Source organism: Labrus bergylta, chromosome 2 (assembly GCF_963930695.1).
Source record: "Labrus bergylta chromosome 2, fLabBer1.1, whole genome shotgun sequence".
Classification (NCBI taxonomy): domain Eukaryota; kingdom Metazoa; phylum Chordata; class Actinopteri; order Labriformes; family Labridae; genus Labrus; species Labrus bergylta.
Window position 1 is genome coordinate 19,279,814 of NC_089196.1, and position 22,567 is coordinate 19,302,380.

General features: G+C 40.7%; 1 protein-coding gene across 1 annotated transcript; it reads left to right on the forward strand.

Moving 5' to 3' along the window:
* Positions 1-1,181: 1,181 nt before the first annotated feature.
* On the forward strand, positions 1,182-22,500 carry fbxw8 (F-box and WD repeat domain containing 8). The gene is made up of 11 exons (XM_020636614.3): positions 1,182-2,010; positions 2,119-2,223; positions 3,379-3,543; positions 4,130-4,218; positions 8,099-8,256; positions 8,347-8,543; positions 8,932-9,153; positions 15,658-15,785; positions 20,526-20,699; positions 21,391-21,507; positions 22,119-22,500. The coding sequence occupies exons 1-11, from the start codon at positions 1,537-1,539 to the stop codon at positions 22,282-22,284; spliced, it is 1,995 nt and encodes a 664-aa protein (XP_020492270.2). The 5' UTR covers positions 1,182-1,536; the 3' UTR covers positions 22,285-22,500.
* The last annotated feature ends 67 nt before the right edge of the window (positions 22,501-22,567 follow it).

Here is a 22,567-nt window from a genome sequence, read left to right on the forward strand (position 1 = left end):
CCCGTATGAAAGTTAAACTGGTCAAATGTTTACAATGTGTGACAATAAATTGTGTTTAAAAAAAAACAAAAAACCTCACTAGTATTAATAATAATTGGATAACTCTAAGAATCAAGCAAATAAAAGATAAGCTGCTAAACTGTAAGTATGTGGCGTTCTCTTGCATGAAGATCAATCATATGAAGTTTTTTTTCAGCCCTGCTAGGAAACATACTTTCTTTACACCTGTGCATGTTTTTTTTGAATCATTCAATAATATGAACTACAAAGAAAATACCTGACGAGCGAAGTATAAATCACAAGTTCACTAAAGGAATACATGTGGAAGTAACATTGTCTTACCAATTAATTTAATCCAACACTTAAATCTTAAATTAACATGAAGTTCTCATGTATAAAACATTATAACACCATTATTCAACAGAGCTACATTAACACAATGCATACACACCTACATTACCACACAGCCCACATTATCTCATAGCTAACCATATGTACCCTTCTTATCACGAATGTAGATCAAAGTTTCACTCAAACGCTGCCACTGTGATGTGACACTGTCATCGCACCTGTTGCTGGTGTGTGCCGCCTCGCGCCCTACAGGTGTCGCCTTGTGACGACCAGCACGAGCGCAGTGAAGCGTAACGCTGTGCGCAGGAAGCTCTTCAGGTGGCCTGTCCCGGTCGCCGCCGCCGCCGCCGCCGCCGCCCCCGTCCCGCTTCCTCCGCAGCTGAAGCCGCTGTCCGTCTCCCCGACCGTCCAGCTCTTCTCCAGCTCGTCCCCGATCCTCCGCAGGCGCGAGGCAAGCAGCTGAGCCGCGGTGCATGGCGAGTGTCTGCGGGCGCTGCAGGTGGCGTCACCGGGCAGGAGCAAAGGCTGGTCTATTGGCAGCCAGCACATCTTCTCTGACAGAACAAACCAGCCTTCTCTCTTTAAGTCGTGAGGATATATGACCCTCCTTCTCTTCTGTCATCAAACCTTAACTCTGCTTGCCTACCCCCCCCCCCCCCTTTGCCCCCCTCCCCTCCCCTCTGTCTACTGTATTATTCATTGCGGTGTCACATGGTGTTTGGTTTACATCATCCTCTCCCAAAAGAGACATGAAATGGTTAAGTCTTGAATCTCTCCTGTCAGCTTTGAATTTAGGATTGTTTTGTCACAGGGGTTTCTGGGACATTGTGTTCTCCCCCTTGTTTTTTAAACTCTGTGAAAAGCATGTTGTAGCTATTTGCAAGCACTAAAACCTCACTGCCATGGAAACGATACGGCTGCATGTATATTCAGGACAAATGCAAGTTAAATGTACAACACATTTAATATCTTCCATTAGATAGCCGCATCAAAAATACAACTGCGGAATTAAAAAACTCCCGGAAACTATGTAAAGCACGACTTTGTCCGTAGTCGGACTGTTTATAGCGTTGGACACATGCTTGTTTTTGTTGTGGTCTGAAGCTATGGCTCCTTTCAACCGGTTAAAATAACCCCCCCCCAAAAAATACAAGACACTTTGGGGTCATATTTTGACAACAATGAATGGCGGATATGGCCGAGGACGAACTTGCTGCGTTTAGGAAGAGCTGGGAACAAGAGTTGACAGGTAAACAAGAGGAGCAGCGACTTAACTCTGCCCCTCTCCCTCCCTGCGATGCTCTTGGTCAGTCAAGCAAAGACGACTCAAAGAAGGGGTATTTTGAAAACTTAAAAAGTCGCAACAAAACCAGCAGTCCTTCGAAACCAGAGGAGGAGGGGAGGCGTGTTGGTGGAGGAGGAGGACAAGCTGCTGCTGTGTCCAAGGATCAGCCTCAGTATGTGTCCATTGCACACGGGTTACTTGATGGGAGGACCAGTCCGCTGCTGGACAGGATTCAGGAGGAGAGAAGCAGGAGAAAGAGACAGTATCACAACATCACTGGTGGCTGCAGAACCTCCCTGCAGCAGCAGCAGCAGCAGCCACAGAGAAAGCTGAAGACAGACAGGGAGCTGGTGGATCAACTCATCCAGGACCTGGTGAGAGGGGGGAAGGGGGGGAAGGGGAAGGAGGGGGGGGCGACGGTGATTGTAGTTTATTTGAATGAGTTCACCATATCAAGTCTGTTGTTGTTCTTTCTTCTACAGAATGAAGTCAATGACATTCCTTTCTTTGATATTGAACTGCCGTACGAGTTAGCCTTGAAGATATTCCAACACCTCAACTGCACTGAGCTCGGCAGATGTGCACAGGTAAGCTGCTGCAGCTGTCAAACCATTTGAGCCTTAAAAGCCAAAAAATAAATTCCAACCCGACCTTGTTTTATGTGCAATGATATTCCTGTGAAAGAGTTGGACAAAAAGATCTGTAGACATACAGTCCTTGCCTCCTCAGTCTTTAAAGCATGCTTAAGATAGGGTCCCTGTGTGTGTGTGTGTGCGTGTGTGCGTGTGTGCGTGTGTGCGTGTGTGTGTGTGTGTGTGTGTGGTGAAAAATATATATAAAAAATATAAAAACAAAACGATATACATTTTTACCCTTAATAGGGTTATTTTTCCAACAAAGGAAAAATCACACTTCAATTAAATACAAATCACTTATGAAGCTGTTCAGGTTAGGCTATAGAAAGACGGCTCAGGGGTCACAAACCAAAAAAAAGATATTAACAAAGTAAGACCAACAATTTCCGACTGAGTCAATTAGTTTTTGTTGAATTTAGCTTTAGTTCTAGTGTTAGTAACAAACCAAGAAATAAGCTGGGATGACCTAAGCTTGCAGCCTGGATGTCTGGTGTAGGTGTCCTCGCTTAGTTCAAGAGAAAAAGGTCGTAGTAATACACACATCATGTAGGTGCAAAAACAGCAGACTGAAAGAAAGAAGGTATGTTGCAAACTTCAAATGCCACAAAAACATTTTGATACCATCACAATCCCTGAGGATCTCTCTGATGGAATATTAACTTCTTGTGGCATTTGAGCGGGTGTGCGGGCATACCTTCTTCCTCACTTAGTCACTGACTAGAAGTATTTCAATGCATGTGAGAAAATGACAAAGACAAAAAACTGTAAGGCAGCCTGTGCTGATTCTTTTTGTCTTTCTATTTGTCATTCTTTTTGTAGAGCGGTCACACTTCGCTTGCTGATTTCAGCTTTTACAGCTCGCGGTTAAAGTCCTTACAGCTACTCTTACCTTCCACTTGCAGAACTGCTGAGGCAAGCTTTATCGCCTTATTTGACCCAAATGGGTATAGATTAGTAAATTACATTCTGTTTGGCAGGACTACAGCACATGGTGCATATGTCCATTTGGCAGTCAGCCGGGCTCATCAAGCACAGATAAATCAAGTGATGCAAGCTGGTAATGTATGCTGACTCAATCGGCTGTAACACGGTCCAATCTCCTCCCAGGTGAGCAGGGCATGGAGAGTCCTTGCAGAGGACTCAGTTTTGTGGTTCAGGATGTGCACAAAGGCTGGTTTTCACCAGGAGGCCAGCGTGTCCGACTCCCCCTGCTGGAAGAGCACGCTGCGAGACTGCAGGAACTCAGCCAAGACTGTGTGCTCCAACTGGAAGGTGAGCCTCTGCTGTCTCATCGTGGGGAATACTTGTTTTCAACCATTCTTATTCAGAGGGGCTTTATTTGCATATCATTCTTGTAATTTATAGTTTGAATCTAATGTAATATTAATCTCTTTTACCTCTTATCTCCCTGATCTTTTATACTTTTATGCTTTTAAATCGGCTTCCTTCATTTGAATCTTTTATCTTTTTGTGGTTTAACATTGTCTTTTTCCGTTTCTTCTGTGGTTCCTTACTGGTTTTAGATTGTTTTATTTCCTTTTTATTTCTATAATTTGTGGAACTCCTGTTGTATAACCTCTCACTATTTTGCTTCCTATTATTAATCATTGTCTGCTAACATTTCTCTATTTTATTTTTATTTTTTTAAGCACTTTGTAACCCTGTTTTGAAAAGTGCTATAAAAATAAAGTTTATTATTATTATATGAGTTTAAATGAAGATAGGCAATGATTGAAAAAAAACCCACAGCCAAGTAATATATAGTTAAATCATTGTACTCCTTCTTTAGCTGTTAGATAGTCGACATTTTCTATTGTGGTATTTTGTGTTTAGTTAAGAAATGTTATTTTCTGTGCAGAACCGAGTGGGATCCATCAGCCAGCTGCAGTTTGAGTTGGGGAAGGTTCTATGTGACGTCAGCTTCTGTGACAACTTTGTCTTGGCTGGGTGAGTTACAAGAACTTCAAACATGAAGCTCACTTCTGACAGCAGACGTTCGTCCTCTCATATAAGTAGACTCATACTCGTACAAATATTTAGATACATGACTGGGTGCTTCATAAAAAATAAACATTACATTTAGTTATTGAATGTTAATTATCACTGATTTGATGGATTAGCGATGGACATCTGAACTTAACTGAATTTATTTGTATTTATTTAACAGGGACACATGCAGCAAGCGTTGCCTCATTATGTACAAAGAACTTTGTGATGAGAGCAACAGTTGTTACTTTTAGAAAGAAATACCTGCTACCTACAGAATCTAGAAAAAATAATAGAAAAAAATGGCGCTAAACTTGGTACACAAGATGTTTAATTGTCATTTGGTTGACAAACACTAAACCAAACATACGTCATATCACAGCACCTCATAATGTATCACACTCCCAATGTAATAAATAAAGAGAGAAAGTAACTAGCAGATGGAACAAAACTCCCTCAACTTACTTTAATCCTTCAGAGGAACTAAAAATAAGTACAATCTGTTCAAGTCAGGTCTATATGATTCAGTGCAAAATGCTTTTTTTTTAAAAATATATCTTTATTAAAAAATAATGCATGCTTTTGCAAGCAAGCTTCATCTACATTATAGTCAACAAAAGAAGAAGTGCTAGGTAAGGAACGAGCAACAGTTTTTTTTTTTTTTAACATTATGAGCAAATCAATACTTACAGGCGGGTAGTTAAAACAACAGAAGGTCCCCGGTTTAAAAAATGATAGCATCAGCAACATTTAGTACCTTATGGGAATCATTAATGATGGAATCTTTTTTGTATGAGGTTTAAATTCTCAGCACATTTTAAAATCAATATACTGTATACTTCTACTGATGACTTCACTAATCATCATACAATATTGTCTCTCTCCTATATGCCCTGAATGGTGGAACTGTGAGCACTTTCAAGCGCTTTTTTTAATCATGTTTTTATCAAGTTGTTCCTTCTCTCCTCTATGTTGTCTCTTGTTACACCTGTTCTGTAATTGTTGTGTCATGATGGATGTCACTGTCCTGCTGGCTGCAAAACCAATGTACCGAATGATGGTGGTAGTTCATGAGGGAGGAGGACATAAATTGCAGCTTAACTAAACAAATCTTGCCTTGAAATAACTGAGACAGTGATGTATTGTGATGAACCACAGGAGCTGGTTGAACAGTCCATGAGGATGTGTGCAGAGTCTCAAGGGAGCGATGTGATTAGATTCCCTTCAGTCCTGCTGTGTCTCATCGGAGAAGAAGACAGTGTGTTTTTATCTAGTCAGGTGAGCAGATATAGGGCATGCCTAAGGAAAACAGTCCAGACATGAAAAAAAACAACACTTTTCTTAATGTGAATAAAATACTCTTAAATCCTTATTTTATTACCACTGCTATTAGCGATTTCACAGCATCAATATTTTCCCCATTATTTGTACTTAAAAGAGCATTTAGGTAAACGAAAGTCCTTGAATTTGGTTAACAAGAAAAGAATCAATGTACATAAAGAGAAATCGAAAGTGATACAATTGCATCCACAAAATCTTGTTAGAAAAGCGCTGGAGTGAGATTTGGCGTTTCAAGGCAACATGAGACATCGCTTCATTAACCCAACAACTTCTCGGAGTCAAACAGCGACATGAAAGGCCAAATCTGTCAAGACACACACACATGCAGGTTTCAGTTTGGAAAGTTTCCTACGTGTAAAAGTTTTGACAAATTTCTTGGACTACATTCAGTGTCATAATCCTGTTGAGTTGATGTACCAACTAATTGAAAGTGTGTTTTCCTATTACTGATTGCCTGCCAAACCCTGCGATGTAGTGTGCACACACACACACACACACAAGCGGACGCACACATGTACACCCTCTGTCACACTTGCTGTCACTGTGTCACACACTCTGGCTGTGAGGAGAGGACTTGCTCAGACATGATGGTATCTGTGGAGGTGGGAACTCTGACAGTTTGTTGTCTCCCACAGTGAGAGCTCGTTGACTCGGGATAAGAGTGAAGTCAACAGAGCTGTAGCTTTGTTCCAATGAGAGGGACTTTGTTGTTACTTGGGAATGAGAGGTGAAGGCAGGGCTGCGTTGGTGAAGAGCTAAAAAGAAAAATAATGGGTTGGAGAGCACAAGAAGGAACAATTGCAGTCTCTCTGAATGGTTGGTGTATTAGACTTGACATTTTGGGTGCTACATATTGTATTTCAAGATCCCATAAACCTTTTTTAAAGAATTGTTTTGGGGCTTTTTATGCCTTTATTGGAGAGATATGACAGTGGATAGAGTCTGAAATGGGAGAGAGAGAGAGAGAGTGGGGAAAGAAATGCAGGAAAGGAGCCACAAGTTGAATTTCAATCGGCCACCAGCGCAGCAAGAGCCGTACATCTTCATCAGAAGGTTTTATGCATTTGTGTAGTTGTTAATGCAAACTTAATAACAACTGAGGAGATTGCCACCCTCTCGTGATCTCTCCACTGGATGGATTTTTTTTAACTGTCAAGGCACAGGAAGGGCCTCATTGAGTCTACACCTGTCGTATTAAATGTGCTATATAAATAAACTTGACATTGAGATAGCAAAGCTTTTAGTTTGTTGAATCACAAAAAAAAAACAGTCTAAGGTTATAGTCTAAATAGTCTAAATGTGTTTCTACGGTTAAGAAAAGTCATCTTTTTCTTTAGTATAGAGCTGCAAATAACTCTTTTTCTTCATTGATTAAACTTCTATTTATTAATAAATTCATTAACCAATAATTATGTCTGTTACACCCCATCATAAGGCGGCCCTATGAGGCTTACAACCACCCACAAATTGACCCAATAAAACGCATCATACACCTTACCAAAGTCAAAACCAACACAAAGATCAACTCACAAACTAATTCAACAAGAAAACACATTATCCCTGACAGCAGTGGCCTCTCTCCTCCTTTTAGCCAGCACTGGACTTTTAGGGTGTATTCACACCAGGAAAGTCCTTTAGTTTGCGTTCTTTGGTCCGGACCAAATACAATGTTTCTTTTTTGGTTTGGTGCGGTTCGTTTTCACATTTTACTTTTGGCAAGAGGCCCAGAATTTGTACAGAAATCACCTCTTCGGCTTGGTCTCGGTTCAGCTGTTTGGTGCGCATCCGAGTTCGATGGTTTGTATTCGCACCTGCCCAAAAGAACTGCACCAGGCTTTTAGTTTGTTTCAAGCAAACTAAACAAGGTAGGTGTGAATACAAGCCAGGTGCACCTCGTTAGGTAATCAGTAGTTTCCCCTGGGCAGAGCTGAAGACAACAGGAGGGGAGAAGGGACAAACAGCACAGGGAAACATACAGCCGTAACAATGTCCATAAAATGTCCAAAAATGGCAAAAACAGACAATCCTATTGTTTTGCAAAGTCCTAGATGACAAGTGTTAATGTCTTGTTTCCCCCCACACATCAGTGCTGAAAGAGACATTAAAGCTCAATAGATTGTCGTAAAGGAGTAAATTAATATATAGATTCTTCACTGTTGTATGAGTAATCTAAACCTGGAGCTCTACTCTACAGTGAATGTTTTGGTAGCATAACCTTCACATCCTGCTGTTGTGACAAGTTTTATGGATGCAATGTCCCACGTCGTTCCGCCCAAACAACACCCCTGTAATCCTGGAACGATCACGTAACAAAGACTTTTGAAAACAAAATAACAAGTCGGGAACGTGTGAGAGGGAAAATGATTCAGTGGTGAGAGAAGGTGACGTCAGGTGTTCTCGAAAAACTGAAAGTTCATTGAGTGCGTCCAGCCATTTTCCATCCGGCCTGATATATTCATAATTATTCATGTTTGATGCACTGTGCTCGTTTGTATGTCAGGTACACGTCTGGCGATGTGAGGCTGTGGGATACTCTGCACTGGGACTCATCGGCCTCTTTCCTGAAGATCAACAGCCTGTCGGCTAACTCTGAACCCAGACCTTTTGTTAGTCATGTGCAGGTCAACAGCACAGTGGCTGCTGCTGCGTACGAAGACGGTGAGCACTTTTCCTTACATCCTAAGGGAATTCTTTGGGTTTAAATAATGTATTATTATATATAAACTACAAAACTGTGTTTCACTGCAGGTTGTGTGGACCTATGGAGCACAGAGACAGGCGGAGAGCCCATCCGCCACTACCAGACCCCAGGGAGGATCCAGGTCCTGGCCCTGAGCTCGGACAGCCCCATCCTGTGCTGGGCGGCAGGGCCTGACGTTCGGATAGATGCTGCCGATGATCACGGCTACTGGAGGACACTCTGCCGGACTCAGCTACCCAAGCCAGTGAGTTCAAATGTTTGATACCTTTATATGTGTGAAATGCTCCATACTGATGTGTTGTGTTTAAATAAATGATGCCCCTCAGACATTGCTTTCTTTTTGTGTGTGAAATAATAATATAAACATTTAGGGTTAGGGTTCTGGAAATGTTAGTTTTTTGGGGGTTATTTTTGCCTTTTATTGGATGGGACAGCTGAAGAGAAAAATGAAATATTGGGAGGTCAGCTGTGTCGAGGTCAATAGCACGTGGGGCTAAGTGCTTTTTTATTTGAAATTCAGCTAACTCTTCTATTACCTAAAAACAGTTAAATGGAGTTAAATCTCTGAAGAAGGTACTCTACACATTACTGTATTCTGAAAGTAAAGTGTCGGTATATCGGCTTCTTCACAGGTGGAAAGCCTGGTCGTGGTACCAGGCAGGGGGCAGCAGCAGCGCCCGCTTGCAGCCCTCTCAGCAGGAGATGCCGTGTACCTGTTGGACCCCCGTGAGGAGGAGCCACAGATGCTCCACTCGGTCTACGGTCACCCTGTTACCTGCCTGGATGCGTCAGACTCCCATGTTGCACTTGGAGTGAAGCGCACAGGATGGGCAATGCACGATGGAGGGAACAAGGTGAGTTCAGTCTCTGTACAATAGCTGTCAATAAACACATACAATTTAAAATCAGCTATGAGCGTGGAATTCACCCCACTCTGGTTACAGACATTTTCTGTTGAAATGAGAACAAACAGGGTGTTTGAAACTTGAAGCAACCAACAGCACATGTTTAATCATTATGCTTTTGAGTCTGGCATACTAACATTTGAGAATGGGACTCTTATTTTTATAGACATTTTTTCTAAGGCTGCATGGTGGTGCAGAGGTTAGCTATTGCTCACAGCAAAAAGGTTCCTAGTTTGAATCCCCCGTTGAGCAGGGCCTTTCTGTGTGGAGTTTGCATGTTCCCCTCGTACTTGTGTGGGTTTCCTCCGGCTTCCCCCCCACAGTCAGAAAACATGCTTTTTGGGTGAATTGGGGACTCTAAATTGCCCATAGGTGTTGGTGTGAGCATAAAAAGTTTGTCTGTCTCTAAAAGTCAGCCCTGTGATTGACTGGCAACCAGACCAGGGTGTATTCAGCCTCACGGCCAATGACAGCTGGGATCGGCTCCCCCCCCATGACCCTAAACAGGACAATATAAACCACTCATTTGGAACACAAACACCAATACATGAAATCTTTAACTGTCATTGTGCTTTTCTTGATGGCTGCTGCACATGATATATTTGTGTTTTCATGAAATCACCAATATAGGAAGCATATCTAGATGTTTGATCACACGTCAATACCTTTAAAGGGCAGGACAAGTTCACGAAACGATTTCAAATCAGAGTGAACCATTAAACAAAGCACAATCAAAACAAAAAAGAAATGTGGAACAGTTCAATTATTATGACGCTCTCAGTGTTTTTAATGATGGCCTTGTAATGGTACCTTAGTCAGTCTACATCTTTGTAAAGAGACACAGTGTTGTTTGAGAGCCACCTTCACGTGGACAGCACCTTCAAATCCATGCGGGATAATGATTTAGTGTTTGCATGTTAATGGGACTGGTGGAGCCGGATCAAGGTCTCTTTCTTTTGTTCCTTGATTTTAGATAATATCTCCTAAAAATGGATCCCAGACATCAGTGATTAGAATAAAAAAAAGGGTTTCCACTAGAGGACACGTGCACTCAAAAGGTGCATAATGAATATTGGAAGCTAAAAGAAAGGAAAAATAATATAGTTGATCAGATGGAGTATTATAGAAATGGCGTTGTAAACCATATGAGAGAGGAGAGGGATTCAGCCACTGTCGTCTCTGCGGCCTCTTTAATGAGTCAAACTCTTTAGGAGGAAATATTACCTTCTCAATGTGAAGCACACGTTTATTATCCACATCAAGTCTGGTCTGCACTTGAATCTGATTTGTTTTTTAATTGCAGAATATCAAAGATCATTCTCGGCATTACGTCTCATCTGTGTAAATGTAAACTCTGTCTCTGGACAGTGTGATCACTATTACTCTGTGTCTCTTCAGACCACTTGACTCCCCTCAGAATTGAAGGTGATGTACCTGGAGGGGTTTTGTTTATAGTACAAATAGCTCTCTTAAATAGCCACAAGACCTCATTGGGCCTCGCTTCTAATTGCTCCAGCCTATAAGGGCGCTTTGATAAACTGATGTTCCCTGAGCTGCCTTTGTTTGCTTCTAATAATGTTGTGTTTTAATGACCCTGTGCTCCTAATTGACTCTTAAGCCTTTACTCCGAAAGTAGACCGAGCCAGGAGACAAACTATTCTGCTGGGATCAGGAGGCAGATATATGCAGCAGGCAATATGCTTTCAAGTTCACTTCAGTTGTTTTTTTTTTTTTTTTTTTTTTTTTTTTTTTTTTAATCAATGTTTGTTGTAGTAAAACGAATTATAATTAGATTAAAAAAACTCAGATGTTAGTTGCCATAGAGACTGGACATCTGCTCGATTTAAAACAGCAAGCAGCACCCGATCATATTGTGTGTTTGCAGCACTTTGCTTGTGATTGACAGTTTTTTGGCAAAGCTTCTTCACTGACATCATCCACTTTAAAAAAAAAAGAAAAAAAGAAGAACTGAAACACTGAAGCACTGATTCAGTAACAGCACTAAAGCACCACATAGTGGACCAGCCGGAGAGCAGCAGTGAGGGATACAACGGGCTATGGATAGAAAGAGAGATAGTTAGATAGAAGTTTGTGCAGTATTATATGGCTCATAAATTAGGCACTAGAAAGATAGAAAACTTGTAATTTTATCATTAATACAACAAAAATCTTCTTCCCATTCCATCTTTCTCTTATTATTTGTAATTAATTAATTATATATTTTTTTGTCTTGTGTAATTAAATGTGGGATAATGAGTAGGTACAGTAGGTGAAAAATGCCTGGAAAAAAACATGATGAAAAGATCATTGGCATTTATTTTTGTATTGATCGATTATTCCAGATTTTCTTGACTCTGCTGTCAAATCTGATATCAAAAATACTTTGAGCCTTTCTACATAAAGCTGGCTTTGCAAATTGCTGCTGATGTTGTACCATAAATGCGTGTGTTTAATTTATAACCAGGGCATATGACATCATCCAAATCCGTCTGAGCTGCGTACTAATAATTAAAAGTAAAAGATCAAAGCTGTAGGTCAAGTTTTGTGTAAGCGTAGCATGTTTGATTTAAATGTATTTATTTTCAGTACTTCGGCACAGAAAGTCTCAAAGATGTTGCTGTTTTCCAAAGTGGGCTTTGCAAAGTTATTATTAGCACTACGCTCTTACTAATTAGAACATTTCACAAATTGAATTAACCTTCTGTCACTCCTCTAACCGCAGTTTTCAAGCCTGCAAGGAAGACAAAGACTTCATTTTGGCCGCAACAATCTTTTTCCCAGACTTCATCCAGAAAACATATGCTTAATTAAAATCTGTCAAATTTCATGGAGGTGGCATCCGAGAAAGTCGTCTCACACCTTTTAACTTCACATGAAGAGTGAAACGTTTTCACTTTCAACATCTTGACGTGCATGAAAAAAAAAAGCACGTTGTTACACTTGATGCCTGATCCTGAAAACTCAATGCTAATCATTGAGTTTGATGATGTTTTGTTTCAAACTCTGACAAGTTAAAGTACAAAAGCAGCTCTGTTCCCACTGTACGGCATTCTTTATCATAATTTGCCACATTTGGCATCGTTATTATTGAGCTGGTGGCTTTGTCTTTTTTAGTGGTGTGTGTGTGTGTGTGCGTGCATGCATGTGTGGTCGGAGCCAGTCTCCAGATCCTCATTACTACGTGCCGCCCTCTTGCCAGTGGACTGAGGGGCACCCAGGCAGACACCCAGCTCGTGGCTGGGCATTTAATACAAGCTGGCATCTCCACTGGCAATCTATCTGTCTACTGCCGTCCATCTACCACAGAGCGCGAGTGCTGTCTGAAAACCTGTCAGCCTCTCACTGCCTTAAGTTGAGAGGGCTGGTCGAATGCTTAAAGGCTGAATTCAAGTTGTGATGTTTTGTCTTTTCTTATGTAGAGTCAGTAGATACACTCATGGACCATTGATACACAGTAGTTCATTAGGGTCATTTTACTCTGGACTAAAGCAGGACTGGACAATATGGCAAAAAACAAAAACAAAAAAAAAAAACAGATTTCCACGTCTAATAAATATATTATATCCATAAATGACAAAGAAATGACAATAAAAAAGTTCTGCTTTTATTTTATCAATAACATTCAACAAAAGCAAACTGAATTTCCCTTTCAGGATCAGTAAAGTCGCTTGAATTTCTCTTCTGATGTTTGAAATACAAGCTGTTAACTTGTCTTAACAGCTTGACAAAAGTTCACTGTGAAGTTTTAGGGTACAGTAAAAGTACAGATGAAAATACTGGGTGGTACATACCTGGGGCCACCCAGCTACTCTGTAGGAAGAAAACAAGGCTGGAGGACGTGAACTACGGGAGCCCAGAGGGAGCAAAATTGAAGAGGTAATCTCAATTTGAGTTATTGAAAATCTTTAAAATTGCAATCACCGAGCCCTACCCGAAAGAATAGTTGGTGATTTCAGTCATCTAACTCACATGTATACTACAGGATAAGTAACACAATCTGCACGTCAGAGTTGAAGGAAAGAAGACATCCTGCTTTGAAAATATGGAGTCAAAGCCTGCAGGTGGATGCTGGGATGGAGGAGAGGTTACTAAGAGTATCTGAGCTATTACAGCAGAGTTTCAGCAGGAGCATAGTGCAGTAGCAGCATAGTTGATATCAACAAATGGACACAGGGAGGTTTAATGTCAGGAGGACTGGACACACGGCAAGCATCAACATATCCCCCAATGTATCATGGACTCGTGCAATATAACCATTTATTTAAAGTTATCACACAGAGTTGGTTTAAAATGTCTACAGACTTTTACAGTGAACAGAATCGTCACGTGAGAGTTGCAGCATGTTTGAGATTTCTGCCTGAACAAACTTGCAGACTTATTTTAATCTCAGGCTCTGAATTCTCATTGCACACAACCTTATTCTGATATAATATGATGTCAGTATTTCTTGATTGAGCCATGTTGCTGTCGGTTTTAAACTGGGTTCTGTCCTGTGAGATGAGCTGGACATACAAACCCTTGTACCAGGTCCAGTGAGCTAATCTGTGTTTGTTCACATGGTGTCTAAACCCAGTGTGGCTCTGAATCCAGTTTTGTTTCAGATGTTGGTGTTTATGTAAGACACAGACGGAGAATCATGGATGAGTATGAGCCCAAAATCTGCAGATTTCATTCAAACTTCAGACCTCATTTAATTTGCAAGTTTCTCCTTTGAATTGATGACGCATTGAACCCGGCTGGTTCTGCTGGTTGGAGACATGTAACCCTTTATGGTTTTCACTCCTGAATGATGGTATTCAACTCTAATAAAATCCCAACTAGCATATCGGGAAAGGAAAACCGATTGAAGGGACATCTATCACTAAATAAAATACTTCAGGCGATATATAAAATAATAAGCTGCAGGCTTTGAACTGTTGGTTTGACAAAGAAGCTAATTCAAGATATCATTTAGACTCTTGGCACATGAGATAGCCATCTTCAACCACTTTTTGTCATATTCATATTCATCATATTGCCCAAAATAATGAATCAATTTATTGTATGCATCATATTCATCCCATTGTACCAACAGCAGCAACACAAATTGACTTTTTCAAAAACGCAGCAATAATTGCCAAATGTTGTCATCTTTTTAAAAAGCAGAGAGAGTACTGACATTAACATCCCGGTGCAAGCTGCCATTAGAGATTCTTTTGTGTGTGCAAGCCTCACCGGGGATCCAGCAAGTGCATTAAACTAACAGTTCTTCCATAGTCATCCTCATGATTATTCTTCCTCCAAACGTACTGCTACAGCCTGTAAACAGGCCCCCAAATATCATCACAAAGCAGCTCTTCTGCCTCCCTGAGCGGCAGTTCTTCATTTTAGTGGGAGGATGCTTAATAAAAAAAATATCTTCCTGACACCGTAATGATTCATGGACAACAGCCTGCTGAACCTCATTTCTGCATCCCTCCATTCTCTCCCCCCCCCCCCCCCCCCCCCCCCCTCTTCTCTACTGTCCAAATCCTATCAAGCTGTCATTTCAAAGTCCGTTGTGATTTAGGTTTTGCCCCTGGGTGGTGCACAATTAAAGCTCTGCTTGGCCAGAATAAGGGACACACACAAAACTGCTGGCATCTCCTTAAGGCTTACATCATGCCTCCCCCTCCCTCCCTCCCTTTAAACTTCTTTATCTTTGCTGTTGTCTCTCCATCTCGCTCTCTTTCTGTCTCTCCTTTTCTCTCCTACCTTCTGTCTCTTCCTGCTCTCCCCGCGTCCCTCCTTCTGTTTAATTTCTTTAGCGTTTTAATTATTCAAAGTCAATTTTGCCTGGCGGTTATCCTGTTTGTTCAGTCTCATTTGGACGAGAAAACACCAGCCTCTAATTGACCAATTAGGCCAGCTCCAAATGACATCATTGTAAGTTGAGTGAAGAAAGTTTAGTGCTGCGATGGAGCCGGAGGCAGTGGTCTTCATATCTGTCTGTAAACTGAAGAATGCCCCAAGGCAAGATTTACTCTCTTCTCATATTTAACTCTTAAATGTTGCTTTGCTTTTAATTAACTGGCAACGAATCACAGTGAGCTGAGCTTGTCCTTTGTATGATACATGATGTGCAGCAAAGTCAGCTACGAGTGTAATGTGCAGAGAATTAGCAGGTTCTCATGCTTTGGCATCATTTTTTTAAAACTAGAGGACATGTCCACTTCTAATATGCCCTCTATGCTTAGAGTATTGGACATTTTTGCTCGAGTGACTCGCCATCAAAATGGATTGTGATGGAAAAAGTTCTCACTTACAGAACAGTCACCTTATTTTAGGAGCATAAATGAGTTGGACAAGTTTGAAGTAGTCATCATTTTGCATGTGGTTGCAATCCTTTACCGATGTCCGACATTTGTTCTTGATGAGTGTTGTGCTGATTGAAGTTGGACTGAATAATACATGTTTTCAATGACTGCGTTTCAGATCCACGTCTACAGCCTTGAAACGGGCAAACTGGTGGCCACTGTGGGCGACTCACTTGGAGATTTCTCCTGCATCAACCTGAGAGACAGCCCTCCTCACCTGCTGGTCTGTGGAAACAAAGATAGGAGGTAGAACAAACCCTCACACCAATGGAGAACACACACAAACACAGAAAGGAGAATCTTCTGAAAACGGATAGTCGGTGCCTATTATTTCAAACATCGCAGAGAGTTGAAACTGAGCCAGGAGCTCAAGTTTTTTTCCCTCCAGAGACACCTGACGATGGAGGTACTTCAAGTGAAAAAACGGTGTTTACGTAGTGTTCAAGAAGGCCAGGCTCCATTCAAATCAGTGCATTATTCACACGTTCCAGTCTCAGTCAGAAAGCTGCTAAATCTGTTGTGAAAAAAAAAAAAGAAAGAAGAAGAAATACTTAGATGTGAGGTGCTCTTTGTGCTGAATGGAGATGTCTTTCCGTCTGTCTCTTCTATTACCTGGGAAACTGTACAAGAAAGACATCTGGCCACGCACGCATGCATTTGCACACGCTTGCCACATCCCTAACCTGGCTCTCCAGATGAGGAAAAGAAGCATAAAAGAGGCCATTCTCATCTATTCTGCACTTGTTAGCAGCTGCCGCGGAGAACAAGCTGGCAGGGAGACAAAAATCTCTGGTGCTTCCTCGTCCAAAGCTGCCCCTGCTGTTTCTATTCAGCACCAAATCCATCTGGCTGTTAAGTGGTTGGCTAAAAGGGAAAAGATGGACCGTGTCATATTGTTAAGGTTCTGTCTTCTTAGAAACTTCGCTGTTAGCAACCATCAAAAATTCACTGTTCGAAATGTTCCGTCAAGTGGATGCAGAAAAATGTTCAACATTTGTTTTGGTTGAAGAATTGAAAGATGTATTTTTTCGCTCTCTGCCAAAGCATTTGGGAGTTCCAATTTCATTTCAGCTTTTTACTTTTGTTCTTTGCTCTCTGACAGATGAGTAGTTTTTGTTCAGTGAGATGCCACTGTGTGCTCAGGGCATTCAGTTTCCAGTGGAAATGATGGAGACTGAGGGACAGTCGGTGATCTTGGCCCTCTTACAGGGTGGCTTAAGGCCAAAGCCTAATGCATCCCTTCCTTTTTTGTCCAAATGATTTTTTTTGTGAGATCCAGGGAGCAAATGAGGGCTCCTGGTAAGGGCAGTTTGGAAGACAGCCACATTTGTGCAAACAGGAGAAAGCCAAGTGAATAAAGTAAGAGGAAGAAGAGACACCTGTGGCTGCTGATCACTTTAATAACAAGTCCACTTTACTTTACTTTACTTTACAGTGCAGATCAGAACAACATTTTGTTGCATTACGCTCGTTGTAGTGCAGGGTAAGTATTTACATGAAAAATAAGGTGCAGATAGTAATAGGTATAAAAGAAAGGCTATGTATAAAATTACTATAAGGATAAATATATTGCACATTTGTAATGTTATATTGTATTGTACAGTCCAGTGAGGTAGTCCTGTGTTGGGGTTTGATGGGGGAATGGAGGGATTATTTTTTGGTGTTCAAAAGTCTTATGGCCTGTGGGAAGAAGCTGTTACAGAACCTGGATGTTCTGCTTCGAAGGCTGCGGAACCTCTTTCCAGAGTCCAGCAGCGAGAACAGTCCACGGTGGGGGTGGGAGGTGTCTCTGCTGATTTTCTGAGCCCTGGTCAGGCAGCGTTTATTTTATTTTTTGCAATCTCCTCGATGGGAGGAAGTAAAGTCTTGATGATCTTCTCCGCCGTCCTCACCAGCCCCTGCAGTCGGAGGCACTGGAGGCTCCGGACCAGACAGGGATGCAGTTTGTCAGGATGCTCTCTATAGCGCCTCTGTGAAAAGGTGGGGAGAGGTGTGCTCTCTTCATCCGGCGCAGAAAGTGCATCCGCTGCTGAGCTTTTTTTTTTTTTTTTTTTAATACAAGAGCTCCGGTGTGAAGGGACCAGGTCAGAGTGTCAGGAACTTTGTGCTGCGGCTAGGTTATGTTCTTGGGTTTAGTGATCCTCAGAAGATGAAACCTACTGACTGTTGTTGTCTCTATGATTTCTTTTTTTTTTTTTTATCAAGAACTGGTGTGTTTTGCTATAATAATAACTTTTTCAGAGTATGATGGATGCTGACCTGAAAGTACAAAAACAAATTCAAACAAATTTGTAGCTCTCATCCATAAAAACAAAATTATAGTAAGAAAATAGTCAAAAACACGTCATAAAGTGTTTTATTAATTAAAGAAAAACTAAATCTCTAGAAGAAATCCACTGCAAACGTATTATCCTGTCACGAGTCACAAACTTGTTAATACGCTGACACGAGGAAAATGCAAGAATGTACAAAGACTGTATAAACTCCTCTTGTGCAGAATCTCTAAAGAGAATTGAGTCATATTTGTATTTCATTGTATTCAATCACGTTGTGGGTTGGCCACATTATTTGCTTTTTTTTTTTTAGTTTTTATGAGCCTTTGGATTACACTCATGATTCAACTTTTTTAGATTAAGTTTGTTGACACATTCTGGACTCGATCTACGTGTGATCGTGGAGTAGAGAAAGATACAGGTGGTCTTACTCAACAAGTTGTAAATGAACTCCTCCTGGACTCATAACCTGCAGCAAAGTTTTGAAAAACACTTTAAACAGCCTAAATGTTTTCGACACGTTGAAGTTATCTGTTCAGGTAGAAAATGAAACCAGACAACTTTGTATGACTAGAGTTAGGTTTTCATCAGACATCACCCTGCATGTATAATGATTCATGTCTGGTCCTGCATTAGGGGGCCACACTTCTCGGAGCCTCTCCCTCCCTGAGCTGCTGCTGATTAATGAAGAGGAGTCTGCCCACTGACAGCTCACTGAAGACAGAGTTGCCTCCAGTAGTAGATTTATGGCTTCCTGCGATCTGCCACTTACGCTCAGTCCTTATTGTTTAAACGTGTGCTTCAATCACGTAATGCCACCAAGCAGACAGAAGTAACTGTGGACAACAAGTCCACAGTGCCCGTTTAGTCATTTAACTAGCACAGTTTGGAAGCAGAAATGGAATCTGCCTGAGTCCCCAAAGTGGATTTGATTATGGTAATGAGGTCTTGGAGAAGGTTGAGGCTGGATGCAGTCATGTCCTGGATGCTTTCAGCTGCAATAAAGCCACAAAGACAACAGATGGAGCTGCTGGTCCCCTGGGCTGCTGCTGCTCCTGAAACCCAGGGAGCACAAACCAGCTCATTCTGCCATTTATCCAGTAAAAGAAATTATTCATACACTACGATAATAATAATAATAATAATAATAATAAAGAGAATCATTACAATACTGATGGTGATGATCATAATTTGCCGACTATAATAATGATAGAAGAATTATAAAGTGAGTAGAAAAAATGATTGAAACATGCAAGAGCAATTCAAATCAGACAAATGCACAGAGCCATTTATTCATTCATTAAATACTACGTTTTAACAAATCATGGAGTCTGGTGGAGTGAACAATGATCTCAATATGATACATTATATGCTCAGTGTTATGCAGTCTTTCTTTCCTTAAAAAAACTTTTAAACCTTTTTTTATTTTTTTGTTGCCCTTATTTAAACCAAATATCTGTTGTATAAAGGCTGTTAAACCATTACATTTTTGAATTGCAGTTAATCTCAATATTTCAATAGTTAATCTGTATAATTGTTTTTTTTAATTGCATGTTTAAAATAAGATTATTTTAAACAAGCCCAACTATTTTTATAAAAAAATAAAATAATAATTGGGCTTTTATTTTCTAATTTTACAGCTGAGAATACTTAACTTGCTGAATTCAACCCTGCTTTTATTTTGAAATAAAGTAAGAACCTTTTGGTAGTTTGAAGGTTATGACAATAACTTAACTACGGAGAATGAAACTTATAACAAAATCTAACAGCTGACAGCCCTTAATCATTTATAATATCAAACAATTTGTATCATCCCACAAGGAGCAACTGGCTGGGGTCTTTTTTTCTATTAGACACATTTACAAACAAATGACAAAGAAGGATCTAAAAGTGAAACCTACAAACCGTATGGATGGAATTAGACAAACTGGATCAAACAGGAGGATCAGTATGTTGAGGAGAGAAAGAGAAAACTTACATACACGTTGTTCTAAATACAAGCTTTGTTCCGTATTCTCCTGAGTCTACATTTTAAGCCTCTTCATGTTTATCATTAGTTCATCTGCTCTTAATTCTATTATACTGTTTTTTTTATGGCCCTTTCTCTGATCCGTTGTTGTAAGTGATCCCAGGATTTTCACGGCTCATTATTTTAATTTTTCTCGCCATTGTTTTAAGAGTATGAATCTGACACGGGCATGATCAAGTAAAGGTGCTATATCATGTTGTAAGTGGCTGTGGGGTAACAGTAGATGGCATAATGAAGTGTCTGGGTTAATCCTCGTCGCAAATAAAGCTGGAGCTAAATCTTTCAGCACATGCGCCTCCGTTCGTATTTGGACTCTTGGCTTGGATGTTGATAAGTTCCTGCAAATGTGAGAATAGTGTCCTTTTGTCTGCTAATGAAAGCGTTCTTTGACTGACTGCACTCCCTCTGTTGTGCGGCCTTGGAGTCCTCCTCCTCTGTAAACAGGAACAAAAATCCAAAGTGACCGAGTACTATTGTACTCAGTTTGTTCACTTGTCTTTTATTGGAACTACAACCCGATTGTTAGACACACTCAACTGTAAATATATAACTTCTTAAGTTTATAACACACCTCTGGCCTTCACACACAACAACAACGCCTCTTTACTTCTCAACTGACCTTCCTCATTTTTACGATACAGCTATATAAACATGTATCTTATTCTCATCCTGGCTCTGATTCAGGGTGCGGGTGTTTGACCTACGAGCTGGCTCTTCCGTGGCGTCCCTGTACGCCCACCACCTGGGTGTGACCTCGGTGCAGGCGGATGACTGGAAGATTGTGAGCGGCGGAGGCGAAGGATTGGTGTGTGTGTGGGAGATGAGGATGGGAGCCAAGCTGTGGGAGATGCACAACAGGTGGGATTTTCTTTCTTCCCTCTGATCCTCTGAGAGGAAATGTGAACTCAGAGCAACACAGGAAACATGTGAAGCATGCTTTTTTTTTTTTTGTAAAGGTGTTACATCTGTTTTTGTAATGGAACCTCTCACACATTGCTGTGAAGTGTGCCTTTAGGATTTAAGTCAATTAAAACACTAACAACAACACAAAGACAGGGATTGTAGATTTGTTCCTTCTTATTTTTGGTGTCTCATTTTTCCAAATTCAAGGTAAACTTAATTATCCCAGAGGGGCAATTTGCTTTTTGTGTGTATTTGTCTGAAATACACACAATTGATTTGATTTCAACATTTGACAATACATTACACACACCAAGGGGGCGTGTAATGTATTGTCAAATGTTTTGTCAAAATGCAAATAATCCAAATAAAGAAGAACGTTGTTACACGGCAACAAAGACAGGTTTAGGAGCCAATTTAGTTCACATCTACATCATCCAAATGAAGGAAAATGTCACTTTTCTCTGTTTACGGTTGTTCATTGATTTCAAAACTTAAACTCCATGTAACATTAGAGGGAAGACTCAGTGCAGTTTGTAACATTTTCACATTTTCTCCAGGAACCTTCCAAGCGTTTAAAGTAGGGATAAAAAAACATGTCTAAAATGTACGATTTTTTTTAAACTGAGGGTGTTTTTTTCTGCTGCAGGCATCCTGTGCGCCACGTACGCTTCAACACCAGCACCCTGGTAACAGCCAACATCCCTGATGACAAGTCACCACGGGGCGCCTGCATCACAGACGATGACCTTACAGCTCACCGCAGGTCACTGATCATCCTCCCACACTCATCCTCTTTTCTTCTCTTCTCTTCTCGGTTTTATAATTCAATGCATTCTTAGAACAAGTTTTATATTCAAGGAAATGTGCTTTTTATTATGGGAAAGTTAATTTCCCAAACACTGTACCACTTACAGTATGTCTGTAAAGTAATATGAAGATATAGCTAGCATATAGTTATCTTAATTTAGCATAAAACTGACCAAATCTGCCGACCAGAACTTCAACAGTGCACTCATTCTGGCAAATAAATAGTTTGGCACATAATAATAATAATAAGACAAACTAGATGTGAATTAGTGATGAGTCAGCTCTAGCTTTGCACATAGGCATTAAGAGGTATTCTAGCTAACCAACTTGAGCTTTGACTTTGAAAGTAGAGCTGCTTAAGTCTTCTCCCCGAACTCTTAACGTACAAATCAGAATACAACATATAACATGTTTGTTTTTTTTTTGCCAAAGTTTTTACAGTAATGTTGCTAATAGGATGATGGTTATACTGATCATCCCATCTTTTCAAGCATCTATTTGGACAAGTTTTCAAAAGGTGAATCAAGTAAAATCTCTTTGGTTGCTGATACTGTTTTTCTCCTGCAGACATCGGGGAGTAATCTGCCATTATGACTTCTCTGAGGAGGCATTATCTCAGGATCACGTCCTACCCATCTGCAGGTCGGACTACACAGAGTCACACGGATACAACTACAACATCGGCCTGGCCGTTCCTTACGACAGTCTGTCCGGCTCCCATCCATCGCACTGACTCGCAGGTTTACAAACTGCAGCTGAACGGACAATAGAAATTGTTGACTAGCGATCGGTTTCATGCTCCAAACTGTATACTTTTTTATCTTTCTGCTTTCCCTTTTGGTATTCCAAACAAATCACGCTGTCAGTGTATGGATGTTTTCTGTAATTATTTTTAAGGTAAATGATGCACAACGCACCAAAACAGTAAAATGATGACGTTTTTAAATGATGTTTGGCTTCTTGGATTTGAATCAGTGTTGCTGTTGCACAGCAAGAAAAAGTCATATTCCTACCAC

What these genes read in the sequence shown, in the direction of transcription:
- fbxw8 (XM_020636614.3), top strand. Translation starts at nt 1,537, where the DNA reads ATGGCGGATATGGCCGAGGACGAACTTGCTGCGTTTAGGAAGAGCTGG. An exon ending in ATCAACTCATCCAGGACCTG is followed by an intron (nt 2,011 to 2,118) that starts GTGAGAGGGGGG and finishes TTTCTTCTACAG; the next exon opens with AATGAAGTCAATGACATTCC. An exon ending in CTGTGGGAGATGCACAACAG is followed by an intron (nt 20,700 to 21,390) that starts GTGGGATTTTCT and finishes TTTCTGCTGCAG; the next exon opens with GCATCCTGTGCGCCACGTAC.